This window comes from Stegastes partitus, unplaced genomic scaffold, assembly GCF_000690725.1.
Source record: "Stegastes partitus isolate 25-593 unplaced genomic scaffold, Stegastes_partitus-1.0.2 Scaffold149, whole genome shotgun sequence".
Lineage (NCBI taxonomy): Eukaryota > Metazoa > Chordata > Actinopteri > Pomacentridae > Stegastes > Stegastes partitus.
The window spans coordinates 100,134-122,596 of NW_007577880.1; the positions used below are offsets into that span (position 1 = coordinate 100,134).

General features: G+C 42.9%; 1 protein-coding gene across 7 annotated transcripts in view; it reads right to left on the bottom strand.

Moving 5' to 3' along the window:
- LOC103355422 (receptor-type tyrosine-protein phosphatase S-like) overlaps nt 1–22,463 on the bottom strand; it is a 136,695-nt gene that overhangs the window by 92,560 nt on the left and 21,672 nt on the right. For all 7 annotated transcript variants that reach the window (XM_008279219.1, XM_008279217.1, XM_008279220.1 and 4 more), the window contains exon 4: nt 2,286–2,474. In XM_008279219.1, the coding sequence (XP_008277441.1) occupies nt 2,286–2,474 (189 nt within the window). The remainder of the gene's footprint in view (nt 1–2,285; nt 2,475–22,463) is intronic.

Here is a 22,463-nt window from a genome sequence, read left to right on the forward strand (position 1 = left end):
TTTTCTTATTTTATGTCTTTTAACTTAATTTCCTCGTTGGTTTTAACTTGTGTTATGGGTCACAACCAAATGAAACGTGTTGAAGACTCTGCGATGTGGACTGAGGGCACATCTGAGTTTCAGACACAAATACAGACAAAACACATTAAGAAAGTGACAAAACAACAAGTCAGTTTCAGTTGAACAGGACACACAAAGACAAACTGAAGACATCATGGACGGGTAAAGACAGATGATACGGAGGTTAGACGACAGACAAGAAGCTTCGTTTCCTCGTCCGTCATCCACACAGGCTCAAAACCCACAAAAAAAAACACTTGGCTACCAGGTAACTCGATTTTAAACAACAGAGCTGTCCCTCCACATCATTACACCAAAACTTAAGAAGTCACCGCTGGAGAAGAGCTGCCAAATGTTCCTGAGAAGCAAACACCAGAAGCTTGAAATTGTCTTGAACACTCCAAACATCTTTAACAAGCTTTCATTTTTTTGTTTTTTTTTAGCATTTATTTACAACATAGTGAAGCTCAGTTGCTTGACTAGTTATTCTGAATGTCGTAGCTTCACGCTTAAATAAGACAATATCGCATAGAAATTGAATTGAACAGCTAATATATATATTTATATTTCCACCTGCCAGTGCATATTTCTGTTCATTTTTTGCTCAGTACAAGCTTAAAAATCTGGGTGTAGAATATCTTCCACTAACTTCTGGCGTAGTATTTGATTTGGAATTAGTGTTATTAGTGAGGTCAAATTAGATTTTGACAACGTTATGTTTGTGGCTGTTATGTGTCACAAGGTACAGCGAATCTCAACAGACCCTGTATAGAGTGATTTTGCAAGTGTTTCCCCATTTTATTTCTGTCACAGAATTATCATGAAGCCATTTAGGTTCATGCCAAACACCGCTTATGAAGCAATCTTATGAATTAGCAATGCCAAATGGGAATACAAAATACTACACGATGCTGCATGAATGTGTTTGTTAGCTCTCACATATTAAGTTTTGGTGAGAAATACACCAAACAGGGCACCTATAAGGTCAAGACTTGTTAAGGACGAGGGCTCTGCTGTGAATAAAAAAAAGATGAACATGAAGGCGAAACGTTAATATTAGGGCCTCAAACTGTCCTCAAACTTTAAAAGCACAGACTGTCGGTCTTCAGGACAACCTGAGAGAGAAAATAACAAGATAAAAAAAAAAAAAGAAAAAGGTTTTGATGTGAAAATTTAGAAGTCAAAGGTCTCCGCTAAAAATGACAGCAAGTTAAAGATGAGCCGTGTCACACGGAGCCGTGGACTCGCTGTGCTCGGTACAGCATGAATAATGAAATGACAAATTGATTCTTTTGCGTGTACAGCTCTTAGGGGGCCGCAACTAGGGCAGGAACTCAATGGCAACAGACTCTTTATTTAGTGGTGTCTACCCTGATTTACGTTAGCAGCAACAAATCAAATAGGAGTCATTGGATTTTTCAAATGGTGACAAATCTTCGACCTAAAATATCTACCCCTTATTGCCCAGAGCCACTTGAGGGCCTGCACTTAATTATCTATATAATTAGACTTTGCTTTACTGGGCCTCTCAGTGGGGTTTAATCAATGGGAACAAGACAACATATCCACCACTGAGTTTTGTCAGTAGAATACGGACCTCGGTCTCATTGTGTGCTAGGACACACCCGTGGACTGTTGTGAATCATTAGGCCTCAGTCTGTGGTGTCACACTCCCTGACGCAGTCTTTTACTGTCACATATCTTTTGAATTAAAGATCTATGGTTGCATGCACGATGGCTCTACAGCTGACATACATTTGTTAGTTTTTAACCCTTGATATCTTGTGAAATTGTGATTTTCACGTCAAATATGTTAGTAAATGAAATAATTCTCTGGTCACTCGGTCGACTGCGACCCTGTTTAGATTAGTTGGATAAATCGTTGCTCCACTGTCCCTAACCAAAAAGCCAAGTGCAGGTTTTAGTTCCTAATAAGTACAGATATTCCACATGAAAAGGAAAATAACAGTCTTTTTTGTTTGCTGCAGTAACATGTGACTTCATTGCCAAAACATTTCTATGCGTTCCCAAATTAGAGATGCACATTTGTGTGTTCTTAGAAAAAGGAAATATTGGGTACAACAACCACTCTAGCTGCAAAACACAAAAAAATCCATGTTAACTACGGTCAAAATTGCCTGGAGGAAAAACAGCAAATGATCAAATTAGTACGAGGCAAAAACAATAATACAAAAACACCAACATGTTGCTTGAGCTTTCCGTACCTGAGCGTAGCTGTTTGATTCGCCCATTACTTGCACTGGGATCAATGGGCAGGAAGTCTTTGTACCAGGTGATTTCTGGGTCGGGGTTGCCGCTGGCGGCACAGAGCATGGTGGCCGTTCGAGTTCGCTCCACCACTTTGAGTTGAGGGCCCATGTCGATGTTAGGGAAGCCCATCGGGAGAAGGTCCTCTGTGGAAAGAACGGGAGAAGAGCAGATGTTAGTCTCCTGATTTGCAAAGATCCATCCATCCATCCATCATCTATACACCGCTTAATCCTAACTAGGGTCGCGGGGGAGCTGCAGCTGCACCTGGACAGGTAACCAGTCTATCACAGGGCTACACTTAGAGACAGACAACCAGCACACTCACATTCACACCTACAGACAATTTAGAATCACCAATTAACCTCAGCATGTTTCTGGACTGTGGGTGGAAGCCAGAGAACCCGGAGAGAACCCACGCTGCACGGGGAGAACATGCAAACTCCACGCAGAAAGATCCCTCACAGGGACGCGAACCGGCGACCTTCGTGCTGCGAGGTAACGGCGCTAACCACCGATCCACCTTGCAGCCCTCCTTTCAAAAAATTCCAAGTGCACTGCTTTCATTCATTAAAATCTCATCAGCATCTTGTCAAATTCACACTCTCATTTGGAAGGTGTGGAGCCGTGCAGCATTCACGTGGTAATAAAATGTATGTATGTGAAAATCTGAGGATTAGTCAACTGTGGGAAAAGATTAATAAATTGTGTTCAATCACTAATGAACTGTGGGAATGGACTGCTAAACTGAGTGCACAGATTGGTGAACCATGCGCACAGGTTGGTAAAAACTGCTTCAGCTGCTTTACATTAGCCTGCCAGCGGTGGATGTAAACCACGAGGACGAGCATCAAACTGCTGTATGTGTTGATGATTTACAGATTTCAAGGATAATTTTTCATGTCACACAGATTCCAAACTTCAAACGAGCCTTTCAAGCGAAGGAAAGCAATTTTGTCAGTCTGTGTGCACAGTTTGCCAATCTGTGCGCAAACGGTTTAGCAATCCATCTCCTCCGTTTGTTGATGTGTCCTTTTGTTTTATTAAACCATATGCACAGATTTTGACATAAATATGTTTTTTATTAGCACACAAAGGGACAATATTGGAAGTGCATTTATTTATTTTATTTTTTTTGCTGCCTCAAACAGAATTTGGCATGTGTGACATTTAGGAACAACTGCTAAATGTTTGATGTGTGATTTCAGCTTTGAGTAGGTGTGCTACAGAACTGAGATGTAACTGCAGCAATAAGATATCTTTTTCTATTATTTACATTTATTTGCATTTGAAATAAACCTGGCAATTTGTAGTTTTAATAGTACTTTGAATCTTAATTAAAGGAAAACCTCCTAGCAGCCTGTGTGAGTTACAAGAGTAAAAAAAAGACACTTGATTCATCATTTGGAGGATTTTGTTACCCCAATTTACCCCTGACTACTGCCACAGGCATTCATGGGAATGTGAGGTTATATCCAGGCCTGTGCAGAAGACAGATTAAAGAATAAACCTTTTACTTTTTCTTCCTCATATGGCTTTCTGATGGTTAGAGACACCGTCCCGTAACAAGTCTGCCCTGCCACTATCAGCTAGCTTGTCCACCAGGGGTAAATAAAGGGTTTTAAATACAAGAATATTAGCAGGAGAGATAAAAGCAATCCCATAACAGAATATAAACCTGCTAATCTCAGCAAACTGTTCATCTACAGTTGTCCTCAAATTTATTCCATTAAAGAAGGAAAAAAACAGATGTCATTAAAATAAGCTGAAATTGACAAAAGTAATAATAAATAACAATTTAATGAAAATCATGATGTTGCTTTTGAATTGTGGTTCAACAGAAATATTAAAACAACAACAACAAAAACAAGCAAACAGGCATGATGGGACCTGTGAACTAATATTTAGTTGAACAACCCTTTGAGCCAATCACTGCAATCAAGTGTTTTCTGTAACTCTCAATCAGACTTCTGCATAATTTTTTTTTTTAATTATTCTTTTGAACTACAATTCAAAAGCAATGCTTATTTCACTAAAGTATAATTTAGCAAATTTTTATTTATTATTACTTTTTTCAGTTTCTAGTTATTTGAGTGACTATTGTGGATTTTTCCTTTCCTTAAATGGAAGGGTATAAATAAATTCGAGGATGACTGTACATTCCTTGAGTTCAGCAAAAAAAATGGTCAGATCCATCTTAAGCTACAAAGAGTTCTGCAAAATCACCATTTGGTTGAGACACACTAACCGGCTGTGGCCAGTTGACAGATATGGTGCAAGAAGTTGTGCAGTTCCAGTGAAACATATTAAATGCTAATTCAAGAGCCATCACAATATCCAGCTTCGTTAGAAACACAAACACTGCAGTATCCTAGCAGCTAGCAATCATGCATGATTGAGCCATTATTTCAGTTTCGAGAGACGACAGCGTAGCGCACTCTCTATGGCCACCGCTCTCCTTACGCACACCCTCGGCTCTCTTGGGGGCAATTAATCCCATGGGTCAAATCGCCTGACCTCTACCCCGACTGGAGTCACAGTAGTGACTCATTCTCAGATGATGAGAGCTGAGGGGGAAGTACCCTGAGCTGCAATATGCATCAGACGCCCATGGCCACATCACAAATGGGGGAAGATTGACTGGCCAGTGGCACAGCAGAGCTCAGCTTCTCCTTTGGCAAGACAATGACCTCATGCCCACTTTGCAGACATTACGGTGGCCTCTTCGACAAACCCCAAAAGCACTAAATAAAAGGAAATTAGGACAGCGTCGTTGAATTTTAGCCTCTAAAAGCAAAACGGGTCTATAATGGAGTGCTACGAAAAGCTATTTCGCATTATATTTTTCCACTTTATGCATGTGATGTCATGATGGATTAAGGCGATAATCATTTAAAAACACTGGCCAGTGTCGTCTCATTTCCAGTCATGCCAGTTAAGCATTTCAGATTAGATGGATGACGAAAAGACGGCAAGAATTCAAGATAATGAATATTATCGATTAATGTAGCCTATATAATGAATAAACCTCTTTTTTTTGGTTGTGTTATATTTTGTATAACAAAAAAAAAAAGAAAAAAAACCAAAAAAAAACGGGGGCCTGCCTTAAGCAACCAAAAGAAAAAACAAGAACGAAGAAAGGCCAACTTGGGGGGGGTCCCCGTTTTGAAATATGGAACTCTGGAAAATAAGAGACATGTGAGGGAAGAAGATTCAGAGGGTCTCAAAAGTGAGTCCAGACAGGTTACCTCTAACTAAGGCTGACATCAGCAGCGCACGATGAATATTTCAATAGTAGGTTCAAAAAAGTACAGGCATTTACACTGTTTTAGGTTTCGCGCTGTATCCTCTCCATCAATTATTGATGATCACCTCTGTATAATCTCTTTATACCGAGTTCCCCTGAAGCTCAGGAAAGCAACGGCAAGCCTACACTTCACTTCAGAAGCTTCAAGACAAGACAGAGCAATATGTTCTCGCAAACCCCCTCTTCGGTGTGTCATCAATGATCTATGTATGAGATACCATAAAAAGGTGCCGCACTCTCGTATACCTCGAGATAGTTCCGTCTGTTGGGAAGGGATATCTGCGAAAGGTACGTCTGGCGTACTCCATGAGTGTTATATGAGATGCGTTTGATGTCGCCGAGGCTGTATCTGTATCTCACATGATGTCAACTCTGCATTCATGGTATAAAAACAGTAGACTGAGGCCTACACAGACGACGGTAATGAAGTTGAAAACATACCCTGAGTAAGTGGATTTGAGACTAATTAAATCAGGCAAGTGACAGAGGGAATCTGCATGAAGGAGCAGGAGAGGGCAGGAAAGGTGGTTGAACACACAAACAGACCAAAACAGCAGTAAACAAGAAGGATTCATGGAGACATTACGCTATCGTTACAGCTGCTCTGACCTGATACAGCACCAGCAGCCTTCCCTGAATAAATGGCACGTATGCCGGTTGCTTGCTTCCCGGGGAATAGAGGCTGATACCATCTTTCCCCCCCGAAGCTTACAGGCTCCGTCGATAAAGGCGGCCATGCAAAAATAAATAGATCACTCATCGAGGGAGTGTTACTTTAGGGTTAGCCAGCCTGACTGTGAAGGGGAGAAGGCAACCAATGACATGGGCTGATAGCATCCTCAGATTCCCAAGGGGCCGGTCCCCCCGTAATGGCATAGCAAATGCATTTCTATGATGTGAATGCCCTGCGATGACAGATCTTCACAGGCCAAATAGAATCGATGCACGTGCACGATCGGGCCATGACAACATTAATGTTTGTTTTTTGGCTGGGAGCGGTCTTTGTGTCTTAAGGTCACCGGTCGTCATACGATGAGATTCATGATAGAGTTGCGCCCTGTGATGTCAGCATGACCCTCATCCATTTGGTAACAGAAGAAAATAAGTCTTTGCCGACTCTACAATTGTTTCAATGAGGAAGGTGTGGTCAATTACAGAGAATGCAACCTGTCTCTTTTGTTGGGCCACAAATGTTGCTATAATGCATCCCATTGAGTCAGAAATTGGCTTTTATACTCATTAGCATATGGTGATGATTGGCATCTGAGGAGGTCAGTGTGATTTTTCCTCCACTGCTGTGATGTACAAAATTCAGACAGCAATGACACGACTATTCTGTGCCCAATGAAGACTATATATTTCACTACTACTATATGAAGAGTTCATTTGCAAAAGCAGATAACACCATCTTCACGAACCCTCAGAAAACCCATTTCCCATCGTCTACCTGAGGCAATCCCAATCCCAATAAGTTATCTCTATTTTCGTTGTGTTATTTCTACTGGATCAAATCCACTCAACTTCAGTTTGACTCAAGCAAAACAAAAAAAAAAAACAAGTTTTCTGAAAATCTACAAAAATGGAATTATCTGTTTTTGCAAATGAACTCTTTATATATTTTCCGCACCAACCTGCACGAGGAAGACCATCCAGCAGGGTTACTGTGAAGGCAAACAGCACAAGTCCACTCTGTGCAGTAGCTGGATTAATAAAGCACGACTGCAAACTAATCCACCTACAGACTGACCTCATCTGGCTTTGATTTTTGCCATTCTCTTTGGCTTTTTTTTTTGGGTTTGCGTGCCGTCATCATCCATAATTGTCTTTAATTTCACTTCGCCATTTAATATCATTACACAAGTGACAGGTGCAAAGCCTTTAATCAGTCTGGTTAGCTCAGCCACTGCCCGGCTGTTAATCTGCCGACTCATGCCTGCTGTTGCGTTCTGCTTTTCTATCAGGCTAACTGCGGCCCTCTTAAAAGGTCCGTCCTTTACACTCATTTAGCTCTCCTGACTAATCCCGTTTTCAGTGATTCAGTGCTACCAAACTATCTCTTTTTATACGAAAAAGGAAAAGTCTGGTGACTGTACCGGAGACTCTACACAAAAGGGCGTAGCAATTAAATATGCCATTTGGTGGGCACTTGTACTTGTTCCACAGACTCGCTATGCTATGCCCACTATATAATTACCCAGCATTCTCCATCTGTTGTACATACAATGTAATACTGTGGTATCAAATGTACTTTACAGCATCATGAATAATGCGCCCGGCCTGTACTCAATGAGCACTTAACTCTGGCACCTGGCAGTTCCAGTGCCTTCATCTGCCCTTTGAACTGCACAAAGACTACACCATTTCATAACTGTGGTAACTTGGCTTCTCCAATTAGCTATACAGTACTACACATGACATCCGATCCTTGGATGTTGGTGCTCTATCGTCTCAAATGAACCACAGGTTAGTATTGTCAGGTTGTTGTGCTAAAAATAGATATTGGCATCGTCAAACTGCACGTGACATCTATTTTCATCTGATGTCAGCATCAAAGCGACTTGTTCTGAGCCACCAGAAAGCTCTCAGAGTGCAGAAAGCTGCAGCGAATGAGAGAGAGAGAGAGGAAGAAGAGAGGAAAATCCAGACTTGCTGGGACTGCAGCAAAATGCCGTGGGGTGCTCCACCACACCCCGCACCTATTACTCATATTATTATTTTCACTTACTGCAATGATTTAATTTCATCAGCAGTGTAATCAGGTTAACTGATTACCCAGCACCACAGTATAGAGACACACAGGCTTTAAGCAGGCCTGTGCATTAATACCAAAGAGGGGAGTGCCGGGGGACAGGCAAAGTAAGGAAAGGATCCAGAGAGAGAGAAAGAGAACGGGACGGAGAGGTTAATATTAAAAGTTAAGAGAGAAAAGGGATAATAAACACGGTGGAAGTGGACAAAGAAACCCAATGGCACACTCGCTCTCACACGTAAAAGGAGTCTGAAGGACTAGATGTAGAACTAATATGCAGACCCGGCTTCTGAGACTCCAGACAATGCCGTTTCATTTGCTTTGCACCTGCACCACAGCCAGAAGTGTTCACATCAAACAGGTGGTCCAGAGACAAAGAACTAGTGACTGTGTGAAGAGGGAGGCTATATAACACAAACCAGAGCATTTTGGAAAGTCAATTTGCTCGAACGCATGTGTGCATTGGTGAATTTATTGGATTTGGAGCTACTTATAGATAAACGTTACAAAACGGTCAAGGCCCATCGTGAACGCATAGGGCCCCTTCTTGTCTCACAACACTCGAGTCCACAAGGTCCCAGCACCAATGTGGACCACGCATTTGAATTTAAGTTCCCTCCAGTGTCCGTGCAGGCTCAACTTTAAAAATTAAGCAAATGTTTCCCAACTCATTCAAGACTCCAAAAGTCTTTTCTTTATGTTGCAAAAGGGGTTCATTTAGTTCCCCTTCAGCAGCTACTGAAAAGAATGTGCAACACCAGGTGTTCTTGCACTCTTTTCCACTGAGCAGCTTTCTTGTCTGTGCTTGACAGTTTGCAAATTGTGATGATAGTATGTATAGCTAAAGGCATATCTTTCAACCAAACCGAATGGAGATTTTTTTCATACGTTTCCTCTCCTCGATGCATCTTTCTGTGACATTCCCTCGAATTCTGTGACCACCAAGATTCCTGTTGAATTGCTTGAGTAATATACAAAGGGAGACAAGGGAACAGTGGCACAGAAAGATCCAGGGACAGAGAAGAATAGCAACACAAGGGAAATCTAATCACAGTGTCTCTGGCCCCAGCACCGATAGCCCTCTCCGGATAGCCATCTCAGCTGAATAATGGTTATTATACAGCCAGCACTCAACCTCTACCCCCCTGCTCTGTTCCCAGAGAGACGTCTGATGTCCTATTGGTATTCTCCACACCTAGCACATCCAGCCACCAAGGGCAACATTTACATCCAAATCTCCCAAAATACAACCCAAGAGAAACAGACTTGAACGAGCAGATGAGAGAAAGGAAGAGGAAAAGGGGGGTGATAAAGGATGAAAGGGACGGAGAGATTGAAAAAGTGATGGACATCGAAAGTAAGGCAGACGTCTGTTGTTTGTTGTGCTGCAAAATTAGTATGTTTGGTCACCTGTCTGACCGCACAGAAACCCCGCGGGGTGGAACATCGACTTGCTTTTTCTTTTCTCGTTGGTGGTTACATGCATTTATAGGGCCAAGCTGTTTACTTCAGAATTTAAAGTGAATGTTTGTGGACTGTACTGAGGGTGGGAATAATGATAAAAATGTATTCATTCATATATTTTTGCATGTGCTACATGTATGTTTGCATACACTTCCTATTTGTGTATGTAGAGAGCAACATTGTGCAACAGGGAGAGAATCTACAGCAGCAGAGGGTCCTTTGAACATTGAGTCTTGCTGTTTGCCCCTCCATCCTCCATCAGAAGTGGTTAAATGTCTAAAACACGAATATGCGAGAGTGAAGAGGAATTCAGTGTGGCAGACAGACTGACTGTTCTGACTGCGACTTGCAAACATGTTCCGCACCACCTCCAACTCTTAACACAGTCCATATTAGGCCACATTCATGAAGCTATCAGAGGCGCTGAGCTAAACAGCGAGTGGACAGCGTACTTGCCAAAGAAAGACATTGACAGCAGCCAAGACAATTGGCAGCAACCACCACAGGTATCAGCTATGACCACAGTTCTGTCAAATATGAAAGCCAAAAGAAGGAAGGAAGAGAGGATTTGATGGCAAATATCAGGGACCGAACCAAGTAAAGAAAAGTCGGCTTATAGATAACACCAGGCAGGAAACAATTTTTAGCCTCAGGCTGAGCAGTGGAATAGTGTGTTGCATTAGGGCATAATTTCCTGCCCATTACAGGTAAAGTACAGAACTGAGGCTTTGTCCTATAACATCTTTTTTTTTTTCTTCCCAGAGACCCAGTACATATAAACTCACACGGCCGTTGGCTGATAGATTTTCAAATAAACACACCAGTGCTGCAGCTGCTGCAGTCAAATATCTTCCGGGGTAGCAATAAATCAGTATTTCTGATGGTGAATAAAATCACAGTGTGTAATAAACTCATTTGTACTTTGCAAATACTTAGCCTATTAAGTTGAAGATACTGGCCTAAGTTGCTGCAATAACATCACTACGAGTTCACTGTACTTACAGAAGAAGCAAATGAAAGCAAAAAAATTAATTACCCAGTAATGATGTATTCTTTTTGTGCTTGTTTGATCAAAGCAGACATTGCCTTAACTTGCTCATAATTACATTGACATCCACAGTTTTATTGGTTTAAGATGACTCAGAAGATTTGCTTTATTTCATTATATGAGTTTCATTAAAACTCGAGGATCTGCACCAAAGGCTGGGCTGCACATTTCCCCTCATTTAATGTAGAATAAAAGCAAGATGAATGCTAGTCACCATTTTACTACTTTACCAAAACACATGTTTTCAGCTGATTAGAAGGCTTTCTGGACAAGTTTCTCCATGGCAGGGTTCAACAATGTCGGCTGACGTGCTGTCTTTCCTCTACCTATAATTTTAAACGCTGAAAACAAGGGTCCAGCACTTGGAAAGAAAAACGTGCAATACAGGCTGTTTGGCTGATGTGCTGAGCCACCGCGATAGACACAGCACAGACATGAGAGAGGAGTAATTGTCTAGGACAGCTCAAACGATCCCCTGCCTGTGAAGAAAAGAGGTGGAGTGGAAAAAAAAAAAAACATAAAAAAAGGAAAAAAAAAAAATTCTGTTTACCCGTCTCAGCCAGTGGCAGTTTATCGAACTCTCTCTCTCTCTCTCTCTCTCTCTCTCTCTCTCCCCCCCTCCCTTTTCTGTCTTGTCAGGCTCCTGAGGCGTCTGGGGTAAGACAGGCGAACTCCAGGGGAGACAGGAGATGAGGCCGGGGCCATTAAAGGAAGTGCCTCTCCGTAGAGAAACGTCAACCAGTCAGGTCTGGTTTAGTGGTGGGTGGCACTGAGTCCGTGTGTGTGTGTGTGTGTGTGTTTGTGTATAAAGGGTGGGACTGTGTGTGTGGAAGCGCTGTGGGCACCTTGAAACCTGCCGTCTGTTTACCACATAACGTGGGCGACAGTGCTCCTGTACAACCCCCCTGTATAATGTCCATTCTGTTGTTTAATTAAGAAACTTTGGAGGTAGTGGGGGATTGTAACGCCAGCCGTCCCATTCGATTACAACTTGATTCTCCAAAAACACAGCCTGGATACATATAAGGGGGCTTTTTTGGGAACCACATTAGCTGCATAAACTTATTTTCTACAAGTTTTTAAAAGTAGCTTGGAATTTGTCGGAAGAGGCGGCATCATTTTATTCCTAATTAATGATGACACTGATGAGAACCAGGGTTGGGGGTTCTCTGACAGCTTATTGAAGCATGGCGTACTCCATAAGTTCGGCAATCATGTTGGCGTCGTCTCTCCAAAACAGGCTTTAAATCTTATTTAAACAGCCTCTGTGATAAAGTTTTCACCCCGCCACCATTCCTAAGCGCTGCCTACTCTGTGGTGACTAGAAAAAAAACACGAGACTTATTAAGAAAAGAATAAAAAGTCAACATGGATTTTTTCTCCTCCATATGGAAGGCCTGAATTGCAAATCCGCCGCTTTACACAGATATTTGCAGTGTTGCAGGTTTCATGTCTGAACAGGGCTCGTGTGTGTGACAGAATCAACACTTGGTGCTCCTGACATGTGAAGCAAAGGCGCCACTAAGCTGGCCAAGCAACCGAGGGCCAGAGCAACAACAGACTGAGAAGAGCTGAGCTGCTGCACTGTGCCATCGCTGCCAAAGCAACTAATCCATCCCAAACAAATACCAAAGCTTCAAAGCAAAGACTGACAGCATTTGGTGGGAGTTGGATGGGTGAGGCTGGGGGTCCGAGGTTACAGTCTTGGTGGACCTTCAGCTTTGTGCCACTAATGACAAGCTTGGAGGCACCACTGCTTTGGTGAGCAGAAAAAAAGAAAAACGAGCCCGGTAACTGCTTAATGTCACTTTGAAACATCGGGCAAAAAAAAAAATAGCATGTGGCAATAATGATCAGAGAGGAAGTGGGCCTTCACCATGGTGGGAACAGAGTGCGAGTGTTGGATAAATAAGTCACTTAAAAAGATGACAAGATGGAGAGGTTGTGGGTAGAATGCTGATAAGCTGGGCAACAAGATGGACCATTAGGAGGAAAAGTGGACTGTAGACCTCAGCTGTAACTGCACCACCATTTCCTGCGTTCGGCAGAGAAATTGGCGAGTGGTCGGAAAAAGAAACCGGCAACAAAGGAGATACAAACACACACACACACACACACACACGGTGTACTGAATGTTTCCCCCTAACACAACCCCATGACCTCCCCACAGACACCCCCCCACGTGGTGCCTAAATGGTTTGTGGGCGGAAAGAGAAGACAGAGGTTAAAGCTACACATGTCGGTGTGGTGGAATGTTCCTCCTCCAATGGTATTTTCAAGAAAAACATACATGTTTTCAGTGGCTTTTGGCTGCTAATGGCCTTCCATCCATCCATCCATGCATCCATCCATTATCTATACACCGCTTAATCCCCACTAGGGTCACGGAGGGAGGGGGGCTGGAGTCTATCCCAGCAGAGTTCACCCTGGACAGGTCACCAGTCTGGCACAGGGTCGCACAACGAGACAAACAAGCACACTGACATTCACACCTACGGACAATTTAGAATCACCAATTAACCTCAGCGGGTGTTTGGACTGTGGGAGGGAGCTGGAGAACCCGGAGAGAACCCACGCTGCACGGAGAGAACATGGAGACTCCACGCAGAAAGACCCCAGAACCTCCTAGCTGTAGCTATCCTTTCCTGTTTTAGTATTTTTATACGACTTTATTTTGTTTTACCAGTTGATTTCATAAGTTTTATCTTGTCCTGAAGCTTTTTGCTGCAAGGACTTGGATCAACTCGGGTTGTTTTTAAATGTACTATATAGATGCATTTGATTTGATTTGATTGAAGGACTGAGGAGCACAATTATTTTAAAACAGGAACTGCTACTATATTATCTGGGCTGAACAATAGCAGACAAGCTTGGTAATTAATGAACTTGACACGTCTCTAAGGTTGCGACGCTCTTACGATATCCATATAAGACCGATTCTTTTCAAGATTTGTCTAGATTATGCATTGTACCATGCTCGAGACTTCTCCCCTGTTCGGTCTTAACTGAGGTGTGTCCTCCGGTCGTAGAGGAAACACATATGATAAAGCTGTTAAGCTTTCCATCCAACTTTAACCACAAGAAGCAGAGGCGCGGCACTTGTGAGGCATGCAGTACTCTAAGTCTTATCAACTCTGCCAGTCCTGCAGGGCCCACAGCACGACCTCTGTGTTGTACGACTTCAGTCACCTGGGTTGGTGGCTGATGTATATGCATGAAGCTGGTGGTCCAGGCCATATCCCCTTGCTCTTCTTTATGCATGAGCTGGGCCACTCCAAAAGTTGTCACTCATACAGTTTCCAAAAGGGCCGCGCCTCTTTCTCCCAGCTCTCATTCCCTGCTCGGGTGTGGAGCACAAAGTCCTGTCCTGGTGCAATTTGGGTCATTGGTTTGATTTCTGCCTCGATATAGGTTTTTAAATGATATTCAATGTGTTCACTGTTCTACCAAAATTCAATTCTAATTAATGGTATCAGTATTTTATTTTGATAATTTTCTTTGTTTTGCTGCCTTGTCGGAATTTAACAAAAAAAACCCCAAAAACATTACAGGTAAAATTATTCAATGCCCACCTGCACCGGTCATCCAACTGCATACTAATATGAATATTTATACTCATAAAACTTTTCACCTCATGTTGGTTGTGCAAGTAGGGGGAAAAGAACAAATGCCTGCACACCCTGGAGGTATTTTAACAACAACAAATGTTAAACTGCGAGAGCTTTTCTGCTAAATTGTCAAGAGGAGGAGTGAAAAAAAATTACATAAAACATCTAAAAAAAAAAGGTTTCGGCAATCAACATCACCCCTGACGTTTGAACCAGCAGTCTGCCCAGTATCTTTCCTCTGCTTCACGGCACACTGGGTTGATTTTACTCCCAAGTGAGCCACACTAACATTACAGGCGAAGCAGTCTGCACACCTCGGATAGAGCAGGGGTGGTCTTCAAAATCACAGCACTTTCATGGTATTTCTAATTTTGATTATTATTATTATTGCAATTATTGTAATCATTATTTAGTTCTGGCAATGCCCCAATATAAGTTGGTTCTGGTACTTGGCCCTACAAGGAGAGCTAATGCACAATTGCTAGTAGCCATATTTGAGATTATACACATTTGAGCTGAACAATTTTTCACACCGTGTGAGCTCCTTGTAAGACAATCACATGTGGTGGTGCTAACCCACTTAAAAAATAAACTCTATTACTCAGTGAATATTGAAATGAAGCTTGACTTTAAAAATGACATCGCAAATCAAATTGCAATCACAATATCTGTCAGAAAAATCGCAATATGATTATGTTCCCCAAATAGTTCAGCTCTAACACACATGAGAGGTGGTTTTAATAGGGAAAAAAAAAATAAATAAAAAGACAAATAAATTCTGCTTTGCCATTATTGGTTTCGTATGAAGGAACAGATTATGGAAAACATAAGAAACCTACTGTAAGGGCTTGAATCACCAACACATGTGTGCTTACTGCTGTAAAAGCATCTCAGAGACGCTGATCTTTCAATTTAGTCTCCTGGTCAGCTCATTGCTGCGACAAAGGATCCATTTATCTGAAGGTTCTAGCCTGTAATAAAGCAATCAGCCAGACGCTAACCCCCCGTGTGCTTACCCCTCTTCTTCTCCTCCTTCTTTTTACTCTCCCCAAGTGTCTTATATTGGCCGTGGCCAGATGTCTGGGGTGGCCGGGGTCGCTCTACTTGAGTAGAAATTATATGAAATGGATGGCAGAGGTTCAGGAGCCAGCCACCCTCGACCAGAGGCGAGCTCCTTCCACTTATCCCACTCCATCACCACCACCTCGTTTCTCATTCCCGCTTTCTTCTGTATCCTTCTTGCTCCCATTAGCTTGCATCCTGTTACTCCATCCTCCAATCACACCTTATTACTGCATTACAGGTCCAAGGGATCAGTGGCCATAGACTCTCATCTGGGTGAATTTTCTCTAGAGGGAACTTTTTTTTTTTCTTACACAAGAGAAAAAAAGATAAAGGTAGAAGGCGACAATAGTGTGGCTGGCACAGAAAATGAATATACAGGAAAAGGGTGAAAGGTACGTAGTGAGATATCCTCCAAGACTGGAAAGAAGGCGCCGGAGTCACTGAAGAAGAGCAAAGGGAATATTTTGGAGGAAACAACACAAAACTTCTTAAGCCTCCAATAAGAGATCAGGGGCACGAGGGCCATCCACGTGGTCAACATGCACCTATTGATTTGTTGTTTGTGCCAAGTCTGCCCTCTACAACACACCAATAACAGCTTAAGAATCCCAGCACAGCAAGGAGTAGCACCTCATAAGCACCATCACGGAACAAAACAAGAGATTTGCTGCACATCTAATTCTCCTCAAAGAGGGCCAAATAACAACCGCCAAAAGGACAGGGCAAAACTGTTAGTCATCTCGCTGTGAGGAAAAAGGAGACTGTTGCAGGGTTCACCACTCGCAAGTAAAAAAAAAAAAAAACTGACTCGCTGATAATAGGAGCCACATGCAAAAATGGGTTGACTGTGAGCTGGTAACCTCCGCCAATGGATGCAGATCTTAACAGCACTAAACAAATGTATTATTTACTGGCGGGGACGGTGAGTGCTGCTTGGGAATGAGAATTGACTTGTTTGTCAGGGACAAGCTGGAGACAATGCAGCTGGCAAAAGCAGAAAGAGTAACTCAGCGGGGACGCCAGGGGTACGTCAGGGTCTGAGCTCTGTTAAGAGAGTCAGTCCTTGTTTTCTTCTCACTCCGGCTCAAGCGTTCATGAACGCATCGTTTTCTGACCCCTCTCATCCTGACTTGGCTAAAAATGTAGAACTCGTCGTTCTTGCGCGTTCTATAGGTGTTGGAGACATAGACTGTATAAAAGATGGACGTAGCTACCATGACGTCACCCGTTGGTTTCTGCACTGAGAAAATGAAGCCAGGGTTTTGCTACTTCCTGGTTGACATCTTGGATTTTTGGAGCCAGTGACGCAAAAATCGTCGGAGGGGGGCGGAGCCATAGGAGCAGCGATTGGTCAGACGGATTGAGAGGCGGGCCCTCTCTGCCCCGCCCACATTTACCGCCTTCTGCTCGCTTCGTCTGTATGGTTGCTGCCGACTGTCAATCAAGCCAGCCACGCCCCTTGCCCCGCAAAATGTTGACGATTTTTAAAAAATTCAGTATTGATTTATTTTCAGATTGGCCACCTGATCTCTGGATTTGACCATGAAAACTAATAAGAAAAAATCCTGAGCTGTAGGAATGCAGTATTTCATGATCTGTGATCACTTCTTTTCCAATTCATTTCTATGGGAGCCAGGGCTTTTTGGAGCCAGGACTAGCGGACGTAGTGATATTGCAGGTTTTTGACTGCAGGTTGGCTTCATTTTTCAGGGCCGGTTGCTACGTCCATCTTTTATACAGTCTATGGTTGGAGACCATGCGGAAGAGGGCAAAGGTTAATTTCGAGGCAGGCAGAAAGGAAGAGGAAGATCAGACAGATGTGTTGCTGATACTGCCGGGCGTATTCTTCACTGTCTCATTACCGGACGGCCACCGCCTGCCTGCTGGCTCCTTCTCTTTGTCTCCCTCTGTCTCTCTCACATAAAACCAGATTTAAACACAAACCAAACACTCTGTCACTCCGAGACCGTCGACGACCAATACTTTCTCACACTTCAGGAAACTAGCTCCCTCCCTCTCTACTTTCTCTAACACACACACACACACCTGCTCTTGTTTCACTGTGTGTTTTATTAATTTTTCATCTCGCCTGCCTGCTGCCCCGGACTCACCTCCTCCTCTAAAATAAACACAACAAAAATAAGCATTCAACCCTGCAACACCGACATGGCACTGCATTTGCACTACAAAGAGACAAGTCGGAGGGAAAAACTGACCACAAGCAAATCGCTGCAAAAAAAAAAAAAAAAGAAGAAGTAAATGCAAAAACAGAAAAACAAGCATCTGCAAGAAATAAGTTTAAGGATAGATTTTTTTTTCTTTGGTTTCATTTTAACAACTATATATTTGCGAGAAAACGTCAAATATAGTTTCAGCAGGTTACAAAAACCCAAGGGGCCGTAAAATAAAGCCAAGGGGAATATTTCACCGACCTAAATGTGTGTTTGTGCTGCTGCTTGTTAGATACGTACGGGGAATACTGATGAAATGAATAGCAAGGAGGAGAAATTCTCTGTTTTCTCTTTTATCACTTCTCCTTTCGCAGACTTGTCTCTTCCCCCCTCTGTTGTAGCCGGAGCCGAGGCTTTTAAAAAAGCCGAAACTATTTTGAAATCAGATTGCATCACGCACATCAGATGATCGGGAGACATTTTATTATTTTCTTTTTCTTTGCAAATATACTTAAAATAATAATAATAAAAAATGTAACATCAGCCAAACCTTATTCAGTCTCAATTCCTCAGTCTCTTCCTCCATTTTTTTTTCTTCCTTTGCTTTCTTCTCAGTCATCATCATCAGTTTTCAGCTTTTATCAATAAAGAAGGCATACATGAATGCACTTATACCGTCCATTTACTGCACAGGTTGCAGCTCAGTCCATTAATAATGTATCTGAATTTGTATTTTTGGTGGGGTTCCTGATTGTATCACCCACAGACACCCTCCACCACTGGAATACAAAGAAATAAGGCTAGCAGAGAAAGAGGAAGGAGCGAGAACAAGTGTGCAAGAGAGAGATACAGTGGAGAGGACACAGCCTACAGCAAAATGGTGGAGATACGATGTGAGAGGGACAGAAAAAGAGAACACGGAGCTCAGGAAGCAAAGGTGAAACCGGGAAATAGAAACATTTTCCATCTTTGTCTGGAGTCAACACTTTTGGTCCAGAGGGTTGACTGGCCTCCTAATATTCACTCCAGTTTTCTCCATCTAATCCCTGCACCTCTGCCTGCTCTCCCTAATGAGAGGCTGAGAAGTTTGATTGGTTCCACCTGGTTGGTAGTGGCACATACTGGTTGCAGCAATCACTCCCACAAGCTGCGACCTCCGTGTGAGTGTATCGGAGGTAAGTTTCTGGCGCTGACTAGTTCAAAGAGCCCACAGCAGAGCATTTAACTGGCTTAAATGCTGAGGTTCAACTTAGCGAATTATTTCTGTCTCCCCATCAGCTCTGCCCTGCTGAGATCCGTTCGAGGGTGCTACGAACACAGCATCATATTTACAACTTTTCCAACATAGGAAAAAAAAAATCAGACTAAATTTCATCAATCAAATTTTTTTTCTGTTTTTTTTGCTCCTTGGGATGCCTCAGGGGAGAATCCATTTGCAACAGTTTTCACCGCGCTAAAGACTGCTGCTGACTAAAAGACAAGCGCACAAAAAAGGATAACTCCCCATGATCTCCTCACAACAGCATGAGCTGACAGTATCCCAGTGGCAACTTTGCCTTCTTTCTGACACTCTAAAACACTCCCCCTAAAAAAAAAGAAAAACTGGCAAATCCTAAAACTAGAAAGAAAAAAAAAAAAAAAAAAGCTCCCATGACAAAAAAAACCCACAGCAAGCTGCAAGTTGTGTCACATCTCAAGAGTGTGCTTCATACGCTTGTCGGTCCCTCTCCAAGGACTCCCAGAGGACTGTGTGCACGTCTTAGTGGAGCCAGATGGCCCCCATCTTAGGTATTCAGTTGCAGCAGTAGACTAACAGCCAAGGTGGTGTCACAGTCAATGCTAAACGCACCCTCTGCCATCGCCACTAGCAAACAGTGCTCGCAGTACAGTAACTGTTTTAGTTTAAAGTTATGTCTATTGTATATGTAAATACAGGTGAATTTTTTTTGTTGTATATTGTCCTTATGTGCACATATTTTTGTGTATGCAAGCCGGTGAATGAACAGTCTGGGTGCGGTTTTGTGCGAGTACATTGTGAATATTTGTGTGCATATCTTTACCACCGCAGACAAGCAGTGAAATGTGTGTGTGTGTAATGTGCTGTTGTTAATTTCTTATTAAATTCCAAACAGATCTCACATGCTGTCACGGCAGATGAGCCGTCACTGTGAGCGCTTAACACTCTTCCGTGTGCGTATCCATGTCGCCAAGAGTGACTACATGCAAACGGCCCTCGCAGACAGCCGCGCTTGCCTCTGTGTGGACTACATGTGCATAGTTGTGTGGTCGTTACTCCGAGCGACTGTTTCTGTATCTCCAAGTATTCACAGTTCAGGAAGTTTTGAGGGCCTCGGTTAGAAAAAGTGCATCCATGCAGGTTGCACAGGCCGTTCACGTACGTTGTCGTTTGTGTTTCCCTGGTATCGGTTTGTCTCCGTGCATGCAGCTGTGTATTCCCGCAAAAAATGTGTGCCATGGCTTTCTGGCCAAGTCACCCATCGTGGCGACCCATTTTCTGCCTCTCCAGATCCCAGACTGCATCCCCTCTGTTTACTGCAAATGTGTCCCTGGTGCCTTGTCCCATATCCCGTAATCCTTTGCCCCTGTTCCAAGAACCCGTGTTCGGCTATTGTCCTCCTCACCTGTTCTAGACTGCCAATCGTCCGCAACACCTCCTGTTGTCTCCCTTCATCTTTGGCCAACTTTTCTACATTTTTTTCCCCCTAGTTGTTCCTCTGATTTGCTCCACTTCCATCTCTCTCCCTACATTCGCCCTCATTCGTTTTCTTTCTACCCATTCTCGCTTCGCCCTACGCCCCCATCTACGCTCGCATGTCTGCATTTTCCCCACAATAAAATGATCGCTCTTCTCCAATATTCTCCATATTTCGCAGTTTATCTTTCTTTCATCTCCTTCCTAATACTGATGGCTTAATGCAGGGGCCCCCGACCTCATTAAAGATGGAGAACAGACAGAACGTACTGCTCTCCTTCTCTGATGCTTATGTTGCACATTCACCCCCATCATCGCGCTCTCATCCCTCCTTCACTGCCGGGTCTTGCCTGGGCAGGAGAGCTGCTGTCTTCCTCTGGGCTCTAGAGGAAACCTCGTTGAGCTGATTCCAATAACTTTTCATTTTCCTTCTGCTCCTGTGGGCTGAGCCGGGTTTGCCCTGTGCTCTTTCACACAGCCACCACTGCACGCACCGACATGCACATGCCTGCGCTTGGAGTTAAAAATTTGATGTGTTCGTTCCCCGTTTTCAATCTGTCTCTGTGTCCACTGTTCCTTTGTGAAGGACCTTCCAGACTTGATTTTCATGTCCTCTATAAATAAACTGAGTTCTAACTATGAATAAGGCACGGATCAAACCGTGTACGGTCACATGTTTTCTGTTCTTGAGGCTATGAGCTTTAGAACATTCAATTTGACGTACCATAAACATTTAAGTGCAAAGTGTGAGCTTGAAGTGAGTTCACATCAGTACAGGGAGAACTGTGTGGCAGATGAGGCTCTTTAAACACACAGCGCCCAAAGATCAGGGGTTCAAAAGTCACCGGACAGAAAGAAAATCATCATTTTAAATGACCCTCAAAACGGCCAAAAAACTTTGAACCGTTGCTAGAGTGATGATGCTCGACTAAAACTTTACAGCTCTTGTTTGTTGCACGGTCTCATTGCTTTTATTGCGGTCAACAGCAAGTAGAAAATTAGTTTATTTGGGTTGAGATCAGGGGTCATATCCAATCTTAGCACTAAAAATCCTCATAAATAACACTACAAGTTCCTAACTAAGAATTTCCTATTAAGGTTGAATAACAAAGCTCCAAAGAGCAGTAAGCTGGGATGGAAGAGTCTGAACGAAGAGAATCGTTGAGGATGACATCATATTTGATGCTTTTACAGAATGCAACCTGGCCCTTCTGTTTCTGAGGCTTACCAGAGGGTTGCATCTTGCGGTGAATCCTCTGAGGTTAAGAACATGAAGTTTTCCTGACAAGGAAACATGTATGCCTACATCCTAGAGAGCATTCTTGACTTGCTGTGCAGCCGTAAAGAGGTTTTCCTTTGTTATATAAAACAATTCAGTCTACTGGGATTTTAGAGAACCAACTTGCCGAGTAATTTGCTGTGTTTATTGTTTGATTTAAGTGTTACATCACCTTTTACGTGCAATGCTCGTCGTTTAAAGAATAAAAAAAAATGCATAGCTGTGCAAATACCGGTGTCTGGATTATATGTGCTTAATTGTTGCATGAATCTAACAATACAGGCCAAAGGTTTGACTCCTATTGGGTCCTGTAATGTAATATAAACATTAAATACAAGGTCCTACAAGTCATTTTGGATTCACACTTCTAGGAAATAGCAGATGTTGTCTGGTAAATGGACTGTCTTAGCAGAACAGTCATAGTGTGGCAATCAGTAAGACATTACATACCGAACAATACTGGATTTTTGGGGCTGATAAAGATTTTAAGGAGCAAGAAATTCAGATTTTTACGAACCAGCTGATATCGTTCATATATGTTAAAGTTACATAAAAAAATATGGAATCAGTACTTAATAAACTTCCTGCAGTTTATTTGAACAAGCTACTCAGCAACCTTGCATGAAGTCACCGCTCGACTCTGCACCAGTCTGCTCAGCTGTGATGCGTACTCGGCTACATGTGCTGCAGACAGTGCTGGGATTGTAGACGACACAGTTTCTACAATACCC